The sequence below is a fragment of the Berghia stephanieae genome, chromosome 5, assembly GCF_034508935.2.
Source record: "Berghia stephanieae isolate SIO BIC M18660-M18661 chromosome 5, UCSD_Bste_1.3, whole genome shotgun sequence".
Classification (NCBI taxonomy): domain Eukaryota; kingdom Metazoa; phylum Mollusca; class Gastropoda; order Nudibranchia; family Aeolidiidae; genus Berghia; species Berghia stephanieae.
In genome coordinates, this window is record NC_088364.1 from 77,836,593 (window position 1) to 77,862,888 (window position 26,296).

Consider the following 26,296-nt stretch of genomic DNA (forward strand, 5'->3'; position numbering starts at 1 on the left):
TTCGAGAACTTTGCTGTTAATTAATTTTATTAGTACGGCTATTTGGTCTTGTGGTGTGACACTCGCCTTCGGACAGGAAGGTCCAGGGTGGAGCGGTGCGTAGTCCCGTCCTTGGAAAAGGCTCTTAACTCACATTCTCTCAAGTACTCAGGTGTAAAATGATTACTTGGCCATTAACAGCGTTGACTCTGTCTGGAAAAAAATTGTAATATCGCCTAATCTTTTGAACCCGTTGGATAAACAATTTATTGTACTATTGCACAATGACATAGGTCATAAAGAGGGCTCATAGTCCATCTGAAATAATCTCTTGGTGCGTATGAATACAAATACAACAAAAAGAAATAGATTAACGTAAGAGATATGTTTTCATGATGAATCAAGTATGTTCTAAAATGGTCACGATATTTAATTTGATTTCGTTGAGAAAAATGTTTGTTTTTTACAACTTATTGGTTACGCAATATCCGAGAATCTTACATCAGAATAAAGGAATTCTTTTATGTCTCTGGATATATTAAACTGGTTATTTTCATCGCGGATTAACACGCATCCTCAAGCTCTTGGTGTTAGGTGGCGCGCTAAATATAATTCATTGAATTAATTCAAAGCTATGAAAAAATCCTATTTTATCGGATAGGTCATATAATTCACAGTAAAGAGGGTCTCATATAGGTGGATAATATTTCATCCAAAATTCAATTAATCCATTACCCTTTTACATCTTTTTTTAGGGTTTTGGTGTTTCTTGAATTTATTCTTTTATTCCTTTTTGTTTCTTTCTTTTCTTTTTTTTTTTAAATTTACTTTTCTTCTCGCATTTTTATATGTTTTTAATCTTGTTTCTGTTTTTCTTAGGGTTTTTTATGTTTTACATTTTGTCTCTTTCCTTTAATATCTTCCTTCGGAGTAAAATAAAATAAAGAACGCCTGTTTTACATACAGTTTAGCATCTTTATCCAGTTAACTGTCTAACTCTGGAAAAACTTGGCTAGAAAAAAGAAATTTGCTAGAAAACTCGTTGAATTTTAAAGACCTCAATTTTTGCAAGATGAGGATCATTGAAATCGATTGATATTTGAAGGACACATTTTCTGGGCAACTTTTTAATGTCTTGTCATTCCAGTGTATGGCAGTTTGAACCAATTGATATGCATTATGATAGTGAATAATCTAACACAACAGTAGTCAATGCCTTATTCGTAACAAAGTCACCGTCTCCAAACTACTGATTCAAAAAACGTGCGTGCTATGACTTCCTTTTGCTGTTTGCCTGACGTCATCTTTGAATTGGTCAGATAATGAAGTTGGCTCTTTGAACAATGTTCAATCGTTTTAAAGTATAATCCCCTTTCAGCGAACAGGTCTCAAATCACACTGAAAAAAGCCCTTATAATATAGCGATTTAGACAAGCAGGTCTTTGTTTTGTTTGAAACAATGGTTCGTTAATGATCGGACATATTATGGGAGTTTGTACGGCTTGTTTGTGCGGCTTTGTGGTCTTGTGGTATGACACTCGCTTTCGGATCGGAAGGTCCTGGGTTCGAGCCTCGCTCTGAACGGCGCATAATTGAGTCCTTGAGTCCTTGGACAAGGCTTTTTACTCACATTCTCTCACCGTACTCATGTGTAAAATGAGTGCCTGACCGTTAACAGCGTTGTCTCTGTCGGAAAAATATTGTAATATCACCTAGCAGTCGTCATGTCTCGTTCTACATGTTACGTGTCGTATCAAGCGCTTTGAGCACGTTTAGTCGTATTAAAAGCTCAGATTTAATGTGTCATTCGTAAAATGGCTACCCCCTCCAAAATACTGAACAGACTTTGAAAGGTTCTAAACTTCTTGGGCTGAAGTCTTGCTTGCCTTGGTCAGATAATAAATGTTTTATTTGTAAAAATGTTACCTCCTCCAAAATACTGACAAACCTCTTTGACTGAAAATCTGTGCTTAACTGGTCAGATAATTAATTCGGATCTTCTAAACTTTTTCCAATATTTGAATTAGACTTACTTTGTAAATATAAGCTTTCCCTCTCGACAATTTGACACAAAACACACTGCAAAAGGCTCCAAACAAATACATTTTTTCTGCGGCGATTAAGTCAATCATATTTAATCAATAATATAAGGTCTGTAAATGAAATTTGAATCATCTTGAGCTGTTGCGTAAATAAAATTCTAAAGAACGCGATTCATTGTGAAATGTTGAGATTTGAAATCCTCAGACTGACCTTGCAAGATTGTTTTTGACGATTTGATTTGGGATTCTAAAGACAACCGTTTAACCTGCCATTTTCGTTTTATTTTGAAACTGATTTGGTTCTCATGGCCCAATAAAATATGCTTATCACTTTCTTTCGAGTAACTAACTGCCTGTGGAGTTCCAAAATCGACGTGTCAAAGGAAAAGACTTGATATATTTACCCGTCCAAGTTGATGAGGATTATCTTTTTTATCATCTCGTATACCGATGCTATTGTCCATAATAAATGTTCACTTTCCGTTCTTATTTCAACAAGATTTCGTTTACCAATGCCGTAATTTTGAACGCTTTCTGAAAAAAAAACTGCTGTTTTTAAACTCAACCCCTTTTTAAAAATGCAAAGCAATCCCAGCAAAGGCAACATATCGATTTTCCCTCACAGTGCTTTTTATTTTATGAATGGTTACTATTTTAGTTATCATTAAATGTCATAATGGTATGGACACCGATGCATTTATTGACAAACTGGTCATTCGAGTTAATTGTGTTCGTATTGATCAGAGAGAATATCATTCAAAAATCAGTGTCTCCATTGAGTAAATAGATGTAATCATTTATGGTGAGTTGTTTTCTTTCGAACAGCAAAAGATTTTATGAATTGGTAAATTTCATCAGTTTAAACAAAATCTGAAACTGAAAAAATCTGACACTGAAAAGTGTATAAAAACCATGTTTGTCCACGCAAGTCATCGACCGTTTTGCGATTTTAATGAAGGTTCAGAATTTGCAAATAAGTCCATTTTCATTATAAATGAAAATTTGGAATTGCAATGTTACATTATAGTCGGAAATTCAAAACTTAACAAAGCATACGATAATATTTTTTATATCCAAATTAACTGAAAGTATTACCTTCCACTTGCGTGGCATACCTTGTAACCGAACATTATGTTATCTACATTTGAACATGCGCTTGTATTGGTATAGTTTATGCGTACTTTTTTCTGAGCAAGTAGTGAAACTATAAAGAGACTATCTAAATAGATGTGATAAACATTTTGTGAATCTGAAACGAAAGATAACTTGTTTTCATCACTTCTTTGCATTTTAAAAAGTAAAGTAAGGAATACTCATACAGGTTTTCTCAATTAAAAATCACAACCAGTTTCCCTCAAGTTTGAAAAGATGAATGATCGTCGAAAAGGGTTGTTCTGGAATAATTTACATAATCTATTTCCATTTTAAAGTCATTTACATATCCTTAATAGAAAAGAGACTAGGATATTGAATAACCACATAAATTACGCATTTACTGCTTTAAATGTTGTTATATAATTTTCCTATATGAAGCTTTTGCGATGTTGTTTCACAAGGGATTTAAACAATCAGATAATGCGATTTTCTACAACTTTTTAATCAATTCACTTCACGTGGTCACTGTCGTATCTGGTTGTTTTCTTCATATTTCATTTCCGTCATATTAAAGCTTGATTTTTGTTGTCCGGGTTCACACAATAACATTTCTCTTGTTTTTGTTTTGAGGCTCACAAGTGTGTATGTGTGATTATTGATTCTTTATTGATGAAAGAAGTGTCGTTGTAATTGCTGATGTTTTACAAATTAAAGAATTGCTAATTCTACCAAACTTATTTATGCTTCTTAAACATGGATTGTCGCCCAAAGATGTGTGATGTTATTGTACAGCACATTTCAATTCTCATTTTTATGTATTTTGTCATAGACTGATATAAGGACCATAAAATATCAATTAAACTTTGCAACACGAGTAAGTTTTAGTACAAGAAGGATAAAGAAGACATTAACATAAACTTCAGAGGAAACGCTATTGGTATGCTTTTCATGTTATTCATTTGGCCACAAGATGTTGTGACGCTTTCAAAAACATCCTAGAAATTGAAGTCGTAAATGGCAACATTTAAAAATACGATCTCAACCATTGATCATCTTTTTATATAAAACGATGCAATCATTATGGTTGATAATAAGATTAAACAAAACCGTTAAATGTCCAATTATAAAAATCCATTGTGAACAATAACCACTTTGAAATTGCAGACCATATCAAAAATCATTTGAGTATATATATATATATATATATATATTATATATATATATATATATATATATATATATATATATATATATAGGTATGACAAGTTACTTCTGTTTTCCCTTAAACATTAAAACTTTTCTTGTCTGAAATTAGGAAAATCTAAGTTGCAATCAAAAATATTTTTCTAAAAAATACTTTCAAGCTGAATCAGCTTCAATCTATTCAAACGATGTATAAAGTTCCATGCATACATCATAGGAACCAAAAACCACAAGTTCAAAAATGTATAAAACATTGGTAAAAGACTAAAACGAAGAGCAACTCTTTAATCCTAGTCCATAGTTACAATATGTATTGGATATGGTCTATAGGTATCTAATAGAAACCATTTTTCAAGTCGATTTCAGCAAACAATGTATGAGATTTTATTGCCCCAAATTAGTATCAAGATCTCAAGATCTTTTTTAAAAATTTAGTATCCACGTGTAATTAATTGTTCTAAATAAGAATTAAGTGAGGATGGTAATTTGCTAATGGTTGGAAAAAGTAGGCGTTAAGAATCAATGTTATAAATGGTTATATAACTTTATATGGGGAGAGAATTAGGTTTATGTCAGAAAGCGTGGAAAATTTAGTATCATACATGGTATAGTTTGCTTCAAACTTTTGTACTGTAATAATTGATGCTATTTGTAATGCAAAATAGTTGAAAGATTCTTCGTCCATGGTGCTCAAGATTGCAAAATTGTGCATTTTCCCTTGTTTTATTTTCTCGTCTTTTTTTATACACACTGTTAGCATGCAACACATTAAAACCTTTTTACCATTTATTCATTTTTTCCTGGATTAATGCTTTAAGCCTTAATTTGTCATTGTTTCTTTCAACATTATTCATATCATTATTATCAATTTGGTTGTTAAAAAAAACTATATTAGTTGTTATAAAAACCGTGTGAACAACCTAGTAGAATGCAGGCAAATAATTATTACTGGCCGGAAAGATTTTCTATACAGCTTCTATGGGTTTTTTCTGGATTATGTTTTAGGAGATGTAGCAATATAAATTTGCTGGAATTTTGAATACTTTGATTAAACTATATTATACGAAAATTGGATAGGAAAAACCTAAATATGGATATAACGATCAATTCATAAATTATAAGACAAATTTCAAAAAATAATATATTATGTTATACTGCCATAATCCGCAGCATTACTTAGAAGAATTGAGTTTTAGAATCATTCCTCCTCAACACCCGTCTTTTCATATGCAGTCGCCATCGTCCATTTATCATCCGACAAATTTTAACCAATATTTAGTAAATCAAACAGCCATTGAAATGGTAGACAGTGCATTTACCTATCGTCACCCTTTATCCTTCTTTGAATCATTTTGTTTTAATTTTCTTATTACTTTCATTTTTTAAGTGGTAAACATACAGAGAATTACGTAATTGAATATAACTTGAATTATTTTTCTTTCCTTTAAAATTCCTTTGACCCTTGGGTGGATAGGGTCGGTGAACATATTGTTAACAAGTAAGACGATCTGCATTTCTTTCTATCTCCCCTACTTTTCTTCCCGTGTTCCCATCTCCCAATGATGTCAATGTTGGTAGTGATATTGTGTAGCTGTGTGTCGTGTATTTTATGTGTGTCCACGAATGACGATGGTAACGTGATCGTTTATTCCTTGTCACACCCGAGTCACTTCCGTTTCCCAAACCCAACCAACCACCTGTCCTTTTCTGTGGCTACCACTCTGTCCTCAATCTGGCAAGTCAGCTATGCTCGGTACCGCTGTTTTGTCTTGTTGTAGTATGGTGTTGGTGTTTCGTTATTATTATCATCATCATCGTCATCTTCATAATCATCGTCATCACCATAATCATTATGAATTTTGAAAAATATATTTTATAGTTCGTATGATTGATTTATAATCTTTAGAATTAATTTTGAATAACGTATAATTGCAGTGAGTAGATAAAAGATTCTTAAAGCAGAGAATGATGACTCCGTTCTTTGTAATAGGTGAACATAAGACATAGAGTGCAAAATCTTTAAATTCCGACTATGTGCTCAGATTTTACAATATTTTGATTGAAATGGGAGAATTAAGTCAGAGCATCAACTCAACTATATCTATTTTCTTTGGCAATGCAATAGCTATCATCGTTATTAACTATGATTTTTATTGTGTAAAAGTACAAAACATACAACCACACAATGAAAAATGTGACAATATGCCTTGTTAACCAGTAAACTGTCGTATACTCTAGGAAGTCACGAGTTTCATTATTTGGCCCAAAAAATTCGTCATCCCAAATATCAATCGACTTAAATGTCCCTCATCTTGGCAAAACAACTCTCAATCTTGGGACATCGCGAGGACTTCTACGAGGTACCAGGTTTGATAGTTTTTGTTAAGGTGAAATTCATCTAAATCGTTCAATATTTGAAGGACAAATTTTCTGGCCAAATTTTAAATACTTATCTTTCCAGAGTACGGCAGAATAATGGTTAACCATGCCTTCACCTTCCATTCCAAGTTAAATCTCTGTAGTTCCTATCATTACTTATCTGGGTGATATAGATAGTCTACATTTATGATAACAGTACAAATTAATCTGCAGTATTCTAAAAATGAAATACTCCATCGTCTTACACAATGAAATATCTAACGACGCACGTTAGAAGAATTAATGTTCTTAATTAACAATCACAAAACGCCACACGAATTAGGTAAACCATATCAATAAAGTCAAATCATAATAAAAATTAACGTCAATCGTAACAATATACACAGCATTTTAAAAAAGACATTAGACCAACATTTTTGCATACTTATATATCATGATATATTGCTTGATCGGTTTAGAAGCAAATACTGCATTACACGGTCCTCCAAAGTCAACTTTAAACTGATACTCCAAACTTGGAAACGTTTCAGCCAAATAAGCTGCGATAGAAAATTACCGACCAAATTCATCGTCACCTCTGACTGAGAGTATTACACATTCCATTTAAGAACTGAAAATAGTCGTGATGATTGTACAGAAATTATTACGGGAACCATTTTTTTTTTAACGCAATACCTTATCCGGTACTGATTTAAAATAAATAAACAGTTAATGGAGCAACACTTTATTCATAAGACAACACATTTTTCCATGTATTTTAGGTAACCTTTTATTCATATATCACGCACGCTTCCTACCTGAATCTATTAATATTTATTTTACTAAATATGTTCATGAATGTAAAAAAGCAGTCTTTCAGAGCCATTAGCTTCGTGGAGTCGGAGTTTATCCCAGATTAATTCATATCTCATAAAGAATTAAATGCTTTTGTCCAACTTAAATAACGTGGTCAAACATGGACATGTTTTCTCAAAACATTATATTCTGTGATGTTATATTAAGATTTCTATGGAAAGACTGAGATTTCGATAACCAGGATGGATTAATCTTCCTATATGGCACAAAATAATGACCAATATGACATCTTACAGATGATTCGGCTAATTTAAGCATTCGATCACTTTCTGCTTCTGTCCATAATGGTCACCATATCAATTCATTAGCTCCTCAATTCCGGTGATCTTCTTTTCATGGAGTATTGATTATTCTCTCAGTCTCCAAGTGAACATTATTATCATGACATTTCTGTACTTATTTACAAGTTCAATGTCCGATCAAATGCCTTCACTTAAAGTACATTTTTTTGTTAAGCTTTATTTTTTAAAATATGCTCTAAGTTTTTTTGAGTTATAATCAGATTTATTTTTTATAATTTAAATCAAATAATGAGTATCTAATACTATCTTAATTACGATTTTCATGAAGGTTCAGAATTTGCAAATAAGTCCGTTTTCATTATAAATGAAAATTTGGAGGTGAAATGTTATGTGTTAGTCGAAAATTCAAAACTTAACAAAGAGGAAATTAAAGTAAGATTTTACCAATCTCCCGGAGCATCATTGTTTTTTGTCTTATTGTCGTCATTTATAAACAAAACATGTTTTATTATTCAGTTGTCTGATATTGAATTAAATCTAAAATAGATCATACCTTGATAATCAACGCAAAAAGTATATCAATCCATAAAAATTAAATTATCAGTTAAAATTCATTAAAGTCAGACTCTAAAAAATTCTCCTAGGATTCGAAAAAAGTTTACAACACACATTTACAAAATTCACTGGATACAAACTTTACTCACAGTTTGCCATTAAAAAATATCTTATAATCTCTTTGTTTTCTGTGTAGCGTTTTGAAAAGTTTATGTTAAGATTGGATAGGGTCTTACTCTAGAAATGTTAAAATCTCATGCTGTTGTGTTCTAAAACCTTTCAAGTCATACGACTAGAACCAATTTCCGGTAAGAATTAAGCATCATAGTGGGTGAAGATATCTTCGGTTTCATTTTCTTTATACTGTAAAATAACAAAATCTTTCACACAGACACTATACAAATATACAAACAAAAATAAATAATCACGAAGAAATACATAAAAAGCAATTTTGATGAAATCAAAAACTTGTCTTTTATTACAAATTTGATATCTTAAACAAATAAATGCACGCGGAACTTCAAAGAGATCACAATATTGTTAGATTATTTGTAATAATGTATTTTAAAGTTTATAATGTAATATCAAATCGCTGTTACAAATAATACGGATGTATTTAATGTACATGAAACAAATCAACAAAAATATCGTGTTCATTTACACACACTGTTATTTAATTCGTTCTTGTTCTTATATTATTTTGTTTAGCAGTGCGTTTAGTGTCAAATAAATAAAACAAACATATGTTATATTTTAAATTATAACATTATACCACAATACTGACAAGGGTCCTTTGATAGATTTTAATGCAATGCTTTGATATTGATAGGCAGTTACAGTATTGCATCCAATGATTTATTTCATAATGGATTAATAGATCGTACTACACTGTCATAATGGATTAATGGATGCATACTACACTGTTTGCCATAATGGATTAATGGATGCATACTACACTGTTTGTCATAATGGATTAATGGATATATATTACACGGTTTGTCGTATTCATTAAAGATTTCACTTTTTAAAATCCCAACTTGATAGGAATTTAAATACTCTCATTTAAAATATAGCAAGGGCATTTAATGCTTAAAATCTTAATAAATGTTCTAAATTGTCAAACACTTTCAAAAACGCATATTTACAATCTTGATAAAAAGTCTTTTACTCTCTATTTATAAGAGAATATTAGAATGACACCTAATTTATCAAAATAACTAAACTGGAGACTTCAAAATAGTCCGTTTTTCAAGTGTATTGAATATTCAAACCGTTTAATCAGGCCTGAGTATGTTTTCGATCTATCTACATTTCAATACATTAGTTTAACTGGTGGAAATGTCTGATAAATACGATCGTAGATAATTAGTTTGTATAACATATAACATATCAAGGTCAGGGTCGCTTGAGTCAGAAGCCCTAAAATACCCAATGAAAAAATAAAGGTTCCTGTAAAAATATCCCAGATATGATCATAATTATGATCAAAATTTACATTATAAACCAACAAAAATATACCAGTTAAAACTTATTCAGTAAATTTATGCTTCCTGTCGACTCCAATAAATTTCTCCTTTGTACTCACATGATTAAATATTCCTGAGTTTAATTATTGTCGATTAATTCTCCAGTCAATGTGTACTAATTGTTACATACTTCAGACTATAAGCAGCGTTCTAAAATGTTACATTTAATCTTTTGTTTACTTGAATGGCTACATAAATGAGTAGGTGACTTCCAAAATCTGTAAGTCTCATTTTGATCTTACAGGAAATACGTCATTTTTATTTAGTGACTCAAGTAGGAAAATTAATTATCTTGTTTACTCATAAAACAATACCATGTGCGAATCGAAATTTCAAATTATCTCTAATCATTCCCAATTGATTTCTTGAATAGTATTGACTCATTTTATATATGAATAGTAGCAGATACTTAAAGTCACCTCCTCAAATGATTTGATCAGTCGTGTCTTTTGAATAAAATTTATTACTATTCAGAGAGTCTACATTGTATGTAACAAATCAGTGATCAAAATTATATTACATAATAATATTTCCCATATATTTTTTTTTCATTCGAGTCATTCTTAAATCCAATAACAGAAGTTTTTGAACTGTCCAAAAATCGAAAGAAATGTGTCTCAGTCTATCTCGTAAGCAGTCACATAGATTTTCAATTTATCACCCCGAGTATGATGTATTTTCAGGCAATTGTAGACGTCTATATCTTTTCTAGAGAAAGTCTGATGTTAATATTCCGATATCAATTAAAGTAAAAAATAATTACAAACTTATTTCCATCGCAAATTTGCGGAATTTATTTTTGATTTTAGCTCACAAAAATGCATGGAGGCTTTCATTTCATTTCCCAGCATGTATCTACACAAGCTCATTTCCGGCACTGCTTTATTTTCTATGTGTTATCACTTGACACGTTTGTAGTGTTTCATTATAGTCGACACCAATTTTCCTGTGAGCTGCCTCTATCACATCAATGTGTCAACACACTGCAAAAGTACTTTTCATATGATTATTATTTTTATTATTTCGTTTCTTCTCTTTTTATTTTTTTTTTCAATTCTACTTTTTAGTTTTTATTTTATCGCTTCTGTTCTTAAACTCTATTGCTATATTGCATGAAATTGTAGATCTTTCCTTTTTCTATGTTTATTCATAGTTACACTTTGTATTATCGGAGGGAAGTTGCATAGACCGAACTCTGATTGAAATTACAAACGTTCAATTAAACCGATGACTGACAAGTTAAATTCAATGTACATCATAGACATTTATTTTTAAAATTCAAATTCATACTATTTAGATCTCTTAAAATGGTTCTTTGTTTTATTTTAAAGAAAAAACTCAAATCAAAATGAGCTCGACGCCATTTTGTGGCATTTAAACAGAATCAATTATATATCGTTGCATATCGATGTTATAAATTATAGTTTTTGCTGTTATAAAAAACGTTCACGATCTTTAAAACGCTAATAAATCATTGAATAGTTCTCCAATACTAGATTATCTAAGCTTGGAAAGGTAATGGAAGGGTAACCTACAACATAATGTCGGTGACGCAAGTTATCTAAATCTATGTAGACAATCACAATATCTAGTCATCCATGAGTCTTAGTTGTCTTATATTATACAATGCGGCAACATGTTGTCCATAGCTCAGAATAATCGCTCAAACAAATCACGGAATTAAACGCGAATTGATTATAGCCAAATTATATATCTCAGTGTCTAATTCTCCACGGTTTTCACTTGGCTTATATTATAAAATGTGGCAACATGCCCATCGCTCAGAATAATCACTCAAAAAGAAAAGAAAAAAAAAAGAAAATAAATAAATAAACCTAGACTGAAACGCTATTTGCTTTTAGCCCATTTATATATTATTATCTAAAACAATAACTTGAAGTTTTATATTGCGCAATATCCACTAAACGTGCTCAAAGCGCTTTGCAAGAGGTCGCTGACCAGCAGCATCACGTAACATGTAGAACGGGACCCGACGCCTGTTAGTCGATATTACAATGGGGGTTTTTTTTTCGGACAGAGACAAACGCTCTTAACGGCCAGGTTCTCACTTTACTCCTGAGTACGGTGAGAGAATGTGAGTAAAGTGCCTTTCCCAAGGACTCAACAAAGCGCCGAGCCAGGCTCGAACTCAGCACCTTCCGATCCAAAAGTGATTGTCATACCACTAGACCACATAGACGCACAACAGTCATCCACTGGTCTCACTTGGTTTAGAATATACAATGTGGCAACATGTTGTTCATCGCTCGGAAATACTGCTCCGAAAAAAAACAAAACACCAAACCCCAGACTTATTGATCAAGAGAAATAAAGACAAACGCTGTTTTCTTATATCAAATCATATTTGTAGCCCATCAGCTCAATAATTGGCCATATTTCTGAAGTGTGCGTCCCGAATCATCATATATGTCAGTGACATAATCAGTCGGAATGTGAACTTTTTGGATTTTGCATTCTGAAAGAATTTGCTCCCCAGAATATTTTACGTTTTATTTGAAGTAAATCGGGTGAATTTTCATGAAGTTATGGTCAGATGTATGGGAAAGGTCTCCTGCACTTTTCTCAAATTTCATACTTTTTCAACTTGACTAGCTGAAAAAAAATATTTGGAAGTTAAATTAAACTTTAATATTTCCCGAAGATGTACAAAAAGGGTTGATTTAATCATTTATGACAAGAACTCATTTTGGATGAAAATTGACCTTCTAACTAAACTTGGCAATATCTCAGTTCAAACCTTTTCACCATCAGACTGATTATGTCATTCACTGTAACATATCGTTTTACATTAATGCTGGATTCATTTCATAGCCTCTGGGCTACATGTTCTTCGCCCCCAAGTTATGCGGCTATGTGGTCTAGTGGTATGACGCTTTGTGTAATTTTAATCAATCTTTTTCATTGTAAAGCGGCCCAGTTTTTAAAACATGTTTTTGCCTAACATCGATAACTTTTTTTTTCATTGTAAAATATCACATTTTGTAATCATGTTTTACGTCATTCTGATATAGGTAGAATGAAGTTGACGTCATTCGGGACTTTATTATTGTGTTTTGCCATCCGCGTTTATGAGTAATTCTCACTAAACTGTATTAACCAGTCTATAAACGTTTAAGGTTACACATAGTTGTATGTGTTGGTCCGTTCTAATTCCGGATGGCAATGTTGTGAGCTTCTTAGCAAAGCACACACTATCTATAAAGTATTGTTACTGACAAGTCACAATAAATTGGTTGTTGTTTTATTTCTCTCAATTATTATGAATAACCTTTTTACTGAGAACACTTTTACTATCTTATTTAACCGTACACTGACAAAACGCATTTTTTACATTTAAATTCTAAATTGAGCTTTATATTGCGCAATATCCACTAAATGTGCTCAAAGCGCTTTACAAGGGGTCCCTGGTCAATAGCAACATTTAACATGTAGGACGGGACATGACGCCTGTTAGGCGATATTACACTTTTTCGGACAAAGACAACGCTGTTAACGGCCAGGTACTCATTTTACACCTGAGCACGGTGCGAGAATGTGAGTAAAGAGCCTTCTCCAAGGACTCAACTATGCGCCAGGGCGCAAGGGTCGAACCCAGGACCTTCCGATCCGAAAGCGAGTGTCATACCACTAGACCACATTTTGGTCAGAAAACTTCTACTTCTTACATCGATCGAATATTTCAAAAAAAAAGATGGTAATGATATATCCTTACCCATACGCAGACAGTTTCTGTTATCAGATGTATAAACATTCTCTTCCTTTAACAAGTGTGTATGAGTGTGTATCTGTCTCTGAAGTAGCTACTGTACACACCACACCGATGGTTTTTGTCTCTGCTATTTCTTTGTTTAAAAAAAAAAGAAATACATAATTAAAGTTGCCAAGATTGAGATATCAACATCTATGTGGCCATAATGAATAAATAGGGGAAGCCTGTGTCAAGCCTGTGTTGTGGGTGGCCGCAAGGTCAGGACTTAACTCACTCAATCCTAGAGATTTTTGCTACTTTTCAGTATTGGAAAAAAGTGTTTTAAAAATGAGCATGTGCAGCGATAGTTTTATTCAACTACCATTAACATGTAAGAACTAAAAATAATGCCTATAATTTGTCCCAAAAAATAATTAATAAATAGGCATGGGGTAAAAGTAACCCGGGTAAACTACGTATACAGTCGGTGTTAGGGTTGAGTGAGTTAAAGCGCGGCCATTTTCGTTACCGATTGCAGGCCCGTTAATTGAGAAACAGGAATAACAAACACTACATGAAAGACTGATTGAGATATCATTATAACCGTATTAGTTTATAGGATTAAAGTCTAGTTATTTCATTTTAAAATTCCCTTAGATTAGACGGACGGGCGATTAGCGGGAGTAACCGGCAAACCGAATGGTATAACCTTTTCTTATATGTTATAAAGTGGAATAACCCAACAACCCTAGTGGTGAAATCCTTGTCCATCGATTCAAAAACACCTCTGTAAAAAATAAGACTTTAAGAGTAATTGCGGAAGACAGTCAAATCCAGACGTTTCGAGTTTCCCCTTTATCAACACAACACGACGAATGAAACACTAAGGACGAATGAGAGATGTGAGAATGGCGTAGTTTTCCTTTGAGCTTCAAGCAGCAAACATTTTCATTTTCATGAAATAGGACAAGATGTCTTTCCCAAGGTAGCGAGTTGGATTCAAATTCGGTACCATCAGATTACAGCTGTGCCCCAAATGCTCCCTAGTCATGGTCTTTTAGAAGTTGTTTTAAGCATGAATAAACGTTTGTTTTGTTTTTTAAGTATGATATATAGCTACTCTTATTATCAATCTCACCATCATCAGCATCATTATCATCGACATCATCATCATCATCATCATCACCATCATCATCATTATGATCATCATCATCATCATCATCATCATCATCATCATCATCATCATCAGCAGCAGCAGCAGCAGCATCTGCATCATCATTATCATCATGAATAGCACGAAGAGCAACAGTAGCATCATCACCACCATCATCATCATCATCATCATCATCATCATCATCATCATCATCATCATCACCACCACCACCACCACCACCATCATACTTTTAAGATGTATTCTATTTTCCACACAACACCACATCAAGTTCAACAAACAAACAAAGACTGATATGAAACGAATATTGATATCAATGAGCAACCTGACACGAATACGACTCTAGTCTACATATGTGACCCTTCGCCTCAAAACGGCATTAAGTCGGGATTGTTAAGATGTTGAAAATTGAATTTATAGCCAGAAATATCAGACTTGTGTTGAGTTTGTATGCTTTATTGAGGAGAATGGATACCATATTTTAGGGTGCTAATGCCAACAACTTATATTTTTGGCCAGTTTAACGTTTAATTCGGCTTTTAAGCATATAGTTCGTCCCGACATAATACCATTTTGAGACGATGGGTCACATAATTCCAAATGATTGAATTATAGTACAACCCATTACGACTGTTTGAAAGGAGATAAAATCATTAATCGACACAATTAGATTCTAGTTCACGAACACATGAGAGCTAGAGAAAAACAACATCAAGTACTCGTACATATTATACACAATAATATATTATTTAACACTAGATAGAAGATACGAGTACAATCTGTTGATGTAATATGAAGGACGAGTTTTCTGACCACATGTTTCAACCTTTACTAAATAGAGGTGCCCAAATGAGTCAATAAAATGGAGATAAAGATAAAGGGAGTAAATCTGACTCATGAATGAACAACACAATACAAACGACGTTTCGGCCCTTGGCCTTTATCAAGTAAACACAGAATACATATATATTTATATTATTCTATGTTTAATTGATAAAGGCCAAGGGCCGAAATGTCGTTTGTTTTGTGTTGTTCATTTATGAGTCAGATTTAATCCCTTTATCTTTATCTCCTGTTTAAACCTTTCCTTACCAACGATAGGAAAATCGTCACATTCGTTACGACACAACCAACAGTTTTCTTATTCAAATTTATCTTGTAAATCACGAAATGTAAAGAAATGATTTGATTACAGCTATAAATACTAAACACTGCTTTGTAGATATCACTTTGCTGAACAACATTCTGTATAGAATGCACTTGTTACTTTTTTGTTTGATTAGGAAAAGTCTATTTTTGTGTTGGGCGGGTGTGAATTTTCGGGGAAATTTTAAAAATGGTTGGTAAGGAAGGAGTTAAATACATATTTTTTCTGGGCGCAGCGTGGCTCAGCGGTGCGGTCTTTGGTTTGTACCCGAAAAGTACCGAGTTCGATCACGCGCCGATGCGTTGTATAATGGCCTTGAGCCAGTCACCTCACCCTAGCTCAATTTGCGGCGCTTCACTGCGGCTGATGCCTTGGGATTATTCCAGTCTTCCCTTGGAATAGACCCTAGAGACAAATTCACCGTATGGGATGAATAAAGGGAATCTTTATTTTTGTTTCTAGAACAGTACGGCAGTAAACTGGTTTATTTATGAGAAATTTATAATTAAAAATGACAAGACTGCTTAGAGATAACAGTCGTAATTCGGATGATTTTTACTTTCTACTTTCGACTAAATTATATACATCTACTGCCGTACATTTTTTTTTAATGTTTGGGTTTTTCTGGGGTTTTTTTTTTTGGTTGTTTTTTTTTTTTTTTGTTGTTGTTGTTCATTTCACAATACTAGTTACGGTAAAAGAGTCTCTTCAGAGAGGTTTTTCGTCCCAAGATTCTTTGTATACTGTTTGTTTTCGTTGCTGGTAGGTATAGACAACGCATTTGGTAAAAAAAAAGGTTTTTGAGTCTGAAGAGTTCCATGTCATATATTTAATCCTTTTTAAAGTTTTGTTATTTTCATTTTTGCACAATACCAGTTACGGTAAAAGAGTCTCCTTGAAGAGGTTCTTCCGTCTCAGGGTTCTTCCTATCCTGTTTGTTTTCGTTGATGACCTGGTCGAGTAAGTGGACAGGGGAGGGAAGGGGATGAAGCAGGAAATGGTATTTCTTCATTTGTCCACAAGAATGATAATAAATCTATTTGGACATCAGTGGGTGGATTTCCCCACCCCTTCCACCGTCATCTCTCTCTCTCTCTCTCTCTCCCTCTCTCTCTCTCTCTCTCTCTCTCGCTCTCTCTCTCTCTCTCTCTCTCTCACACACACACACACACACACACATAAACACGAACACACTTTCTTTCTTTCTAACTTTCTCTTTTCTCTTCCAATGTCTCTTTCTAACTCGTTTTCCCTTTTCCTCTCTCTCTCTCTCTCTCTCACTCTCTCTCTCTCTCTATCTATCTATCTATCTCTCTCTCTCTCGCTCCCTCTCTCTCTCTCTCTCGCTCCCTCTCTCTCTCTCTCTCTCTCTCTCTCTCTCCCTCTCTCTCTCTCTCTCGCTCTCTCGCTCTGGCTCTCTTTCTCACTCTCACTCTCTCTCTTTCTCTCTCTCTCTCTCTCTCTTTCTCTCTCTCTTTCTCACTCTCACACTCTTTCTCTCTCCCTCTCTCTATCCCTCTCTCTCTCTCTTTCTCTCTCTATCTGGCTATCGATCTATCTATATATATATATATATATATATATATATATATATATATATCTTTCTCTCTCTGTCTGTCTGTCCCTCTCAATCAATATTTCTATCTATCTATATCTCTGCTTCACCCTCGCCATCCTCTCTCTCTCTCTCTCTCTCTCTCTCTCTCTCTCTCTCTCTCTCTCTCTCTCTCTATCTATCTATCTATCTATCTATCTATCTATCTATCTCTCTATCTCTCACACACACACACACACATACACACATATACACACATATACACACACACGTACACACATTCTCAATACACACCCTAGCTAATTTCTACCCAAACAAAGCAAGTACCACAATAACACACAGAACTTAATTAATTCAATATACACCAGTGTAAATCAACCACTCACAATGCCAGTCAATTTACCAGTTTACTGCCGTACTCTGGCAAAAACTCGTATTTAAAATATTGGCCAGAAAATTCACCCTTCAAATATCGATCAATTTAAATGACTCTCAACTTGACAAAAACTCTCAAACCTGGGACCTGATTGAAGACTTCTCAAAGTCCCAAGTTTGAGAGTTTTTGCCAAGATGAGGGCCATTTAGAATATTTGAAGCACGAGTTTTCTGGCCAAATTTTAAAATACGAGTTTTTCCAGAGCACGACAGTTAAATTAATGGTTAAGGCCCGCGGCCCGGCAAGACTTATTCGATGAGCGCTAAATGAAACAACAGCTGCTGTGTTCATACAAAACACTGGATTTTACTCTTTCATTTTGGCCAAAAATCTTTTAATTTCAAATTATTTTTAAATGACCGCCAACTCGTCACTGAGGCTCGAGAGAGACGAGATCATTGGGTAGAGTACTCGCTTCACACGCAAAGGGGACAGGTTTGGATCCTGAGTCACGTCGAGTGTGTTTTCGTGTTCTGTTTTGTTTTCTTGAGCTGTTATTTGTTTGTTTTTTAATTATTTTTTAAAATGTTTATTTGTTTTGTTTTGGGTTTCGTTTTATTTGTTTTGTGGGGGGGGGGGGGGGGGGTTAAGGGTGTAAGGGGGGGGGGGGGAGGGTTGCTGACTCTGCCCACCCAAAAGTGATTTGTTAGATGTATCCGTTAGATCTGGCGGAAAGTACTTTGCGATTGACTAGCACCTTATTCAAATAGAAGCAAGCAATGGCTCTCGCTCATTTGACGCTATAGATAAAATTAAGTTTTTTGTCATCCAAGTTTATGATTAATTCTCAGTTAACTGTATTATCCAGACTATAAAAGTTCATGGTTACACATAGTTTTGTTTGTTGGTCCGTAAAACTTCCGGATGGCAATGTTGTGAGCTTCTTAGCCAAGCGCATACTACTATCTATATAAAAGTAAGTAGACCTTCAGAGCCATCAGACCTCAGAAAGCCGGAGTTTATCCCTATTTCTATAGCACAAAACGAGCAATAGAAATTACTTGCTTCCTATTGAATAGGACGATGTGGATCATATGAGTATAAAAGATTACTACAACTTGTTAAAAACTCTCAAACTCTACAACTGTTGAAGTCTCATATTTCAGACTGTTTTTAGCAAGTTGTAGTAGTCCCTTAGAGTCATAGGGTCCATGAAGCCGGATTGTTTTCCCGGTTTCTACGGCATGAAACGGACAATAGCTATTGCTTGCTACCCTTAGGATAGGACGCTATTCTATACGCAAAGTACTTTCCGTCAGATCTTACAGCCCCAGCTACTCCCAATTACTGCTGGGTGGACATGGGGGACGGGTAGACAAAATATCGGCTTCACCAGGTGCAGCACGCCAGAATGACTCTCCCGCCAAAAAGACTCTAGAATTAGATTGGCGGCGCCAGAAACACTCTCTAGAATGTGCCTCGCGTACGCCAATTTAACTCTAGAGTCTTTTTTTTTGGTAGAGTCATTCTCGCGTGATACACCGGGATCGATCTCGGTTCCTTTGCGTGAGAACCGATTGCTCTACCAAATGAGATATCCGAACCCCATTGACAAGTTAGGGGTCATCTTCATCCGTCAATATTTGAAGCAAAAAGAAATTATGTCCATCAATGATTGGGTAGCTGGATTTGGTAGATCTGGCGGAAAATAATTTGCGATAGTCTGGTATCGTATCAAAAGGATAGCAAGCAATTGCTAATGTCCAGTTCACGCCATTGATGAAGCCTCATGGCCCCAATGAACTACTGCAACTTGTGAAAACAGTCTGAAATATTAGAGTTCAAAAATTATGATATCCAAGGTTTCTTTAACAAGTTGCAAAAATAATAATTGATCTTTTATATAGCGCAATATCCACTTAACGCGCTCAAAGCGCTTTACAAAGGTCCCAACAGCAACACGTAGAACGAGACATGAAGCCTGTTAGGCGATTATACAGTTTTGTTTCAGACAGAGACAACGCTGTTAACGGCCAGGTACTCATTTTACATATGAGAACGGCGAGAGAGCCTTTTCCGAGGACTTAACTATGCGCCGAGCGAAGCTCGAACCCAGGACCTTCCGATCCGAAAGCAAGTGTCATATCGCAAGACCACATCACCGCATTCAGGGCATTAAGAACAATGGACTAGGGGTTTATCCCAGTTTCTATAGCGTCTCTTTGGGCCTAATAACTCAAACGAAACGGAAGGTCCTGGGTTCGAGCCTCGCGCTCGGCGCATAGTTGAGTCCTTGGAAAAGGCTCTTTACTCACATTTTCTCACTGTAGTCAGGTGTAAAATGAGTACCTGGCCGTTAACAGATTGTCTTTGTCCGAAAAACTGTAATATCTCCTAACAGGCGTCATGTCCGTCCTATATGTTAAATGTTGCTGTTTGTCAGGGACCCCTTGTAAAGCGCTTTGAGCACATTTAGTGGGTGCTGTGCTATATATAGCTTTTTTTTTTATAAAAGGACCACTTTTTATCATGCCAAAAATGAAGAAAAAGTGAATTGTACGCGTTCAAGAGAACAGAACCTGTGGCTCCATGAATTTTTGATGACTCCTTGGATACCCGGAAGAAACTCTAAACAAATTAATGCATTAAAATGGCTTCGTTCAATTTAGGACCGAACTCCCTGACGACAAAGTGGCCTTGACCGGAAGGTCCGACTGAGATATAATATTATTGACCATTGCAGTCGGTAGTGACCCTTAGATAAGAGACGAGTTGATATGATGATAATATATGGAAATATTTGTATATTGAGTATGGAGCGATTTTATATGAGGATTATATTGCTTTACATTTAGATAGAAATGCAAAGTAAACGAACGGACAGATGTGTCGATATATTGATAGATACATGGATAGAAAGATAAATTGATAGATAGATAAATAGATAGATAGATAGATAGATAGATAGATAGATAGATAGATAGATAGATAGATAGATAGAGAGATAGCTAAATAGATAGATTGATAAATAGATAGATAGATGAATAGATAGATATATAGATATATAGATAGATAAATAGATAAATAGATAGATAGATAGATAGATAGATAGATAGATAGATAGATAGATAGATAGATAGATAGATAGATAGATAGATAGATAGATAGATAAATCATTAGAGAGATAGTTAGATAGATAGAAATATAACATCATTATTATAATTATAATTATTATTATCATTATTATTATTATTATTATTATTATTATTATTATTATTATTATCATTATTATTATTATTGTTGTTGTTGTTGTTATTATTATTATTATTATTATTATTATTATTATTATTATCATTATTATTATTATTATTATTATTATTATTATTATTATTATTATTATTAATATTATTATTATTATTAAATTATGCCTTTTTCCGCACGACATGATAAGATATGGTCGCCAAGGCATTCCAGGAAGGAATATAGATAACTCATCAAATAAGATGTCTGAACCACCCATTTTGGCCAAGTGAGCAAATTGGGGGTTAATAATCTTGTTCACGGAAAAAAACGAAAGTGCCTGAAGCGGGGCTCGAAACGGGTCCCTCTGGGTCACAGTGCAATGCCTTAACCACTCGGCCACTTCGCCCCCCCCCCCCTACCCATTATATATTTATTATTATTATTATTATTATTATTATTATTATTATTATTATTATTATTATTATTATTATTATTATTATTATTATTATTATTATTATTATTATTATTATTATTATATCGAAATAATATAATACCCATACCTTTTTGTTCGATTAATCCACTTATTAAAAAGTACAGGTTTAATTAACTTGCACTCCTCAAAGGCCAAAGGTCAAATGAGTGGAATTGAATCGATCTAGCTCAAATCGGCCTTTAACCCAATGGACATTAGCCACAGAACTAAATAAACATTTACATTTGTTTATAGAAATAATCAATGCAGACAGTGAGAGATGGGTAATGGATTTTGTTTTAGTTTATCTGTGACGAATATGCTAATATTTAACTTAATTGAAATTTTATCGCGTAGTGATTTATATTTTTTTAATGGAAAAGTAGTCCTTCAGAGCCATGGACCCGGAGTTTATCCCAATTTCTATAGCGTGAAACGGACAATAGCGATTGCTTGCTATCCTTTGGATAGGACTTTGGTCCATCGCAAAGTACTTTCCGCTAGATTTAACAGACCCATCTACCCAATTACTGCTCAGTGGACAGGGGGTCAGAAAAAAAACACTTGCACCCTCTCAGTTGAGGGACCCCTGACACCCCACGGGTATGGGTAACATTATATAATTCAAATCAAGTTTTCAGTTCCGTGCACACCTTGTCATAATATGGGATAGAGACAGTTGGTCAAGCGACATTTAGAAGGGAAAACACCACCCAAAAATTGAGCTTCTATATTGCGCAATATCCATTAAACGTGCCGAGTGCGCTTTACGGGGGGGGGGGGTCCCTGATAAACAGCAAAAATTAATATGTAGGACGATACATGACGCCCTTTGGGCAATAGTACATTTTTTTCCGACAGATAGAGATCGATGTTAACGACCAGGTACTCATTTTACACCTGAGTACGGTGATAGAATATGAGAAAAGAGCTTTTTCGAAGGAATCGACTTGTGCCTCTCACAGCGGGACTCGAGTCGAACCCAGGACTTTCCGATCCGAAGACGATTGCATACCACAAGACTACACAGCCGCACAACTAATGATTGGTAACAACGCGTTGTCAAGAAATTTGTTATTTTAAATTAGATGTTTTAGGATGAACCATCTGATCTAAATATTAATCTTCTTCTGTTTGAAGTACATTTCAAAGTTGATTAAGATTTACTCATTCATTACTTAGAACAAATTATATTATGTCTATTATTTATTTCATTATATATATATATATATATATATATATATATATATATATATATATATATATATATATATATATATATATATATAATGAAATAAATAAAACACATAATATAATTTGTGATAAGTAATGAATGAGTAATATATATATATATATATATATATATATATATATATTTATATATATATATATATATATATATATATATATATATATATGTGTGTGTGTGTGTGTGTGTGGGTGTGTGGTTTACAAGCTGTCTCTTATCTATTATCAAGCTAATTTCTGAAGAGTACTTTGCAATCAAAGTGAACAGATAAAAGAGTGTCGATATAATTTGCTTACATCAAACTTCAGGCACTTATTTCAATTAAGCGTTGATATATCGATACCAAAGTAATTCTAACATAACACACCAAGAAAAAATAATCGAATCTTTGAATTAGATAATTAAATTCAGTACCCGATCACCCATGGAAATAAACATGTACTCGACGCGTGATGATTACATGCGGCAGGTGTCGGGGCATTGAGAACTCGCCAAAAATGAACTCATTATTTTCAATGGCCAATTCTATGTTCAATGTCTGGCTATATTATTATTGTTCAATTAATCGTTAGTCAGTTAAATGCCGGGCGGACTCTAGGCGAGACGTGTATGTAAATCTTTGGCCAGAAAACTAGTCCTTCAAATATCGATCGATTTGAATGATACTCGTCTTGGAAAAAAGCTCTCAAACCTGGGACTTCGCGAGGTCCAAGGTTTGAGAGTTTTTGCCAAGTGGAGGGTTATTAAAATCGATCGATATTTGAAGGACGAGTTTTCTGGCCAAATATTTAAATATGGGTTTTTCTAGAACAGTGAATCATCGAGCAACATCCAGCCTGTCTGCAAACTTGAATGGTGAAAACAGAGATCAATAAAGTACTTTGACATCCACGTTAATTATCTGCTAAAAACATAATGATGATAATGATGATGATGATGATGATGATAATGATGTTGATGATGAGGATTTTGATGATGTTGATTATGAGGATGTTGATGATGATGTTGATGATGTTGATGATGAGGATGTTGATGATGTTGATAATAGCTTATTATTATTATTATTTTTATTATTATTATTATTATTATTATTATTATTATTATTATTATTATTATTATTATTATTATCATTATTATTATTATTATTATTATTATTATTATTATTATTATTATTATTATTATTATTATTATTATTTTCATCATCATCATCATTATTATTACTATTATTATTATTATTATTATTATTATTATTATTATTATTATTATTATTATTATTATTATTATAGAAAAAATCAGCCTTCTTTACCTTGAAGTAAATGACCATGATAATATACCAACACTAAATTCTAGAATTAACGATTTCTGTTCTCTCTTGTGTTCTGGGTTTTTTAAAATAGTTTATTTTTATTTGTTTTGGTTGGTTTTTAATATTCAATTTTATACCAAATAACAAATAGGACTAGATAAAGCTTATTTATCAGATTGGAAAATGAAAAGTGCAATTTGAAAATAACTCTAGATAGATTATTCTCTCTTCTTTCCGTAATCTGAAGGAGAAAATAAACACGTATTTAAAGATTTGGCCAGGAAACTCGTCCTTCAAATATCGTTCGATTTAAATGACCCTAATTTGGCAAAACACTCTCAATTTTGTGATTTTGTGAAGTCTTAGGTTTGATAGGTATTTACTAAGTTATGGATCATTTAAATAGATGGATATTTGAAGGACGAGTTTTCTGGTCAAAATTATAAATACCTACGTGATTTTTTACAGATTAGGTACCTCAACTTTGTTTATTATCATTCATAAATTTGTCGTAACATCTTTCTCACCGCTTCTCTTTGATACCGCTTTTACCTTACATTAACTGTAAAGTTGGCTCTATCTATTTATATAATCTAATAATAATCCAACTTTGATACGGCTTTGAATAATCTAAGGGACACAACCCATTTATTGAAAATCTTGCATTACTTCTAGTTTCCTCCCCTGACTTAGTAAAATTTTTATTTTACTTAACATTACTGTGCAATTCAAACCAAAAAAAAAATTATAGATATTTAAGATGACAATTATGTTACGTATTGTTCGGTATAAATGTCGTTATATTTCACTTCTAGTGTATTACCATTGTAATGTGTATCATTTACGAAAGGCTAATATCTAGGTACACATATTTGCAGGTCTTATAACCGAGCGCAATTATGGGCCGGTTTTAACATTGGACAATAATTTGGGTTAGTTTGAGAAAATTTCCATTAAAACAACCAGCCCATAACAATTCGGATTGTCAGACCTGAAAATAACAACACGTTGGCTTATATCAATGACTCAATATTTAGTTATTATCATAGCAGATCTACCTCCCTTCTTCATATTTATTTAATTCAAAACGAAATCATGAATTTTGTTTTATTCAAATTCCACCTATTTTGCACTAATATATATCTTTTGAATAAAATTCAGAAAAAAAGAAGTCAGAATACCTCATCATCGGTTCTCTGATACTCTGATAGAGGATATATATATATTTTTTTCTTTGTATTCATCTCGCACTTCTCTATATCATATATTATTATAGCTACATCTATTTATAGCTGCTTTTGCCATGGCTTGAGTTCCTCTTTCTTACATCCACAGAACGATCGAGTATGCAGTTGACACAGAAAACATCAGTCTATCTGCCATCAGAACAATACGAGTGTTGAGACCTCTCAGGGCCATTAATAGAATTCCAAGTAAGTTGGCTTTCTTAAAAAAAAAAAGAAAAAAGAAAAAAAAAAGAATTCTGATGATTGATATGAATTGAAAATAAAAATAAATGAACACACTTCCTAAATTGGTTGAATTCAACCACGTGAGATGTAATACGCTTCAACAGTCGTAACGTCACTTCCCTCGTAATGACGCATGGTAACTTAGTAACTGGTTCTAAACTATCGAAACAATGGCGGACGCCCTTGTGAAATATTTCTCCGACGAGCATAAAAGCGTATCCAGAGAAAAAAAACCCATAAATCTGATCATGTTTTGACTTTTATACATTCTAATCACAAGGCATATGAAAAGTTCTAGCCAGCATGAAGAATAAAATACCGATTTTCTTTTTTTAGAACCACGATGGTCGCCGTTGTTGTGCGACGTGACATCAGACTGTTGAATCCAATTGTGTTGCTTCGAGTCTTCTCCCGTGTTTATGAATCAGTGGCCAACTCAATCGCTGATTATAATAAATAAATTGTAAATGCGTAAGAATAATCAGTGGCGGTCCGTGTTAAGGTCAAGACGGGAGACTGTCTCACTCTTGGTTGTGAACTGAAATCTGGTTTAATTCATCCAGTAACTTTCAAAAAGCTTGGAGGTTTAGGGTACAAACCCTTCGTCAGCAAAGCAATAAACAAATAAATGTTGAACAACATTCCTATGCTTATCATCATCATCATCATCATCATCATCATCATCATCATCATCATCATCATCATCATCATCATCATCAT

At 33.6% G+C, this 26,296-nt stretch overlaps 1 protein-coding gene across 2 annotated transcripts in view; it reads left to right on the forward strand.

The window, feature by feature from the left end:
• LOC144973645 (voltage-dependent T-type calcium channel subunit alpha-1G-like) overlaps positions 1–26,296 on the forward strand; it is a 388,470-nt gene that overhangs the window by 276,834 nt on the left and 85,340 nt on the right. For both annotated transcript variants that reach the window (XM_078916353.1, XM_078916355.1), the window contains exons 4-5: positions 5,794–5,817; positions 25,440–25,537. In XM_078916353.1, the coding sequence (XP_078772479.1) occupies positions 5,794–5,817; positions 25,440–25,537 (122 nt within the window). The remainder of the gene's footprint in view (positions 1–5,793; positions 5,818–25,439; positions 25,538–26,296) is intronic.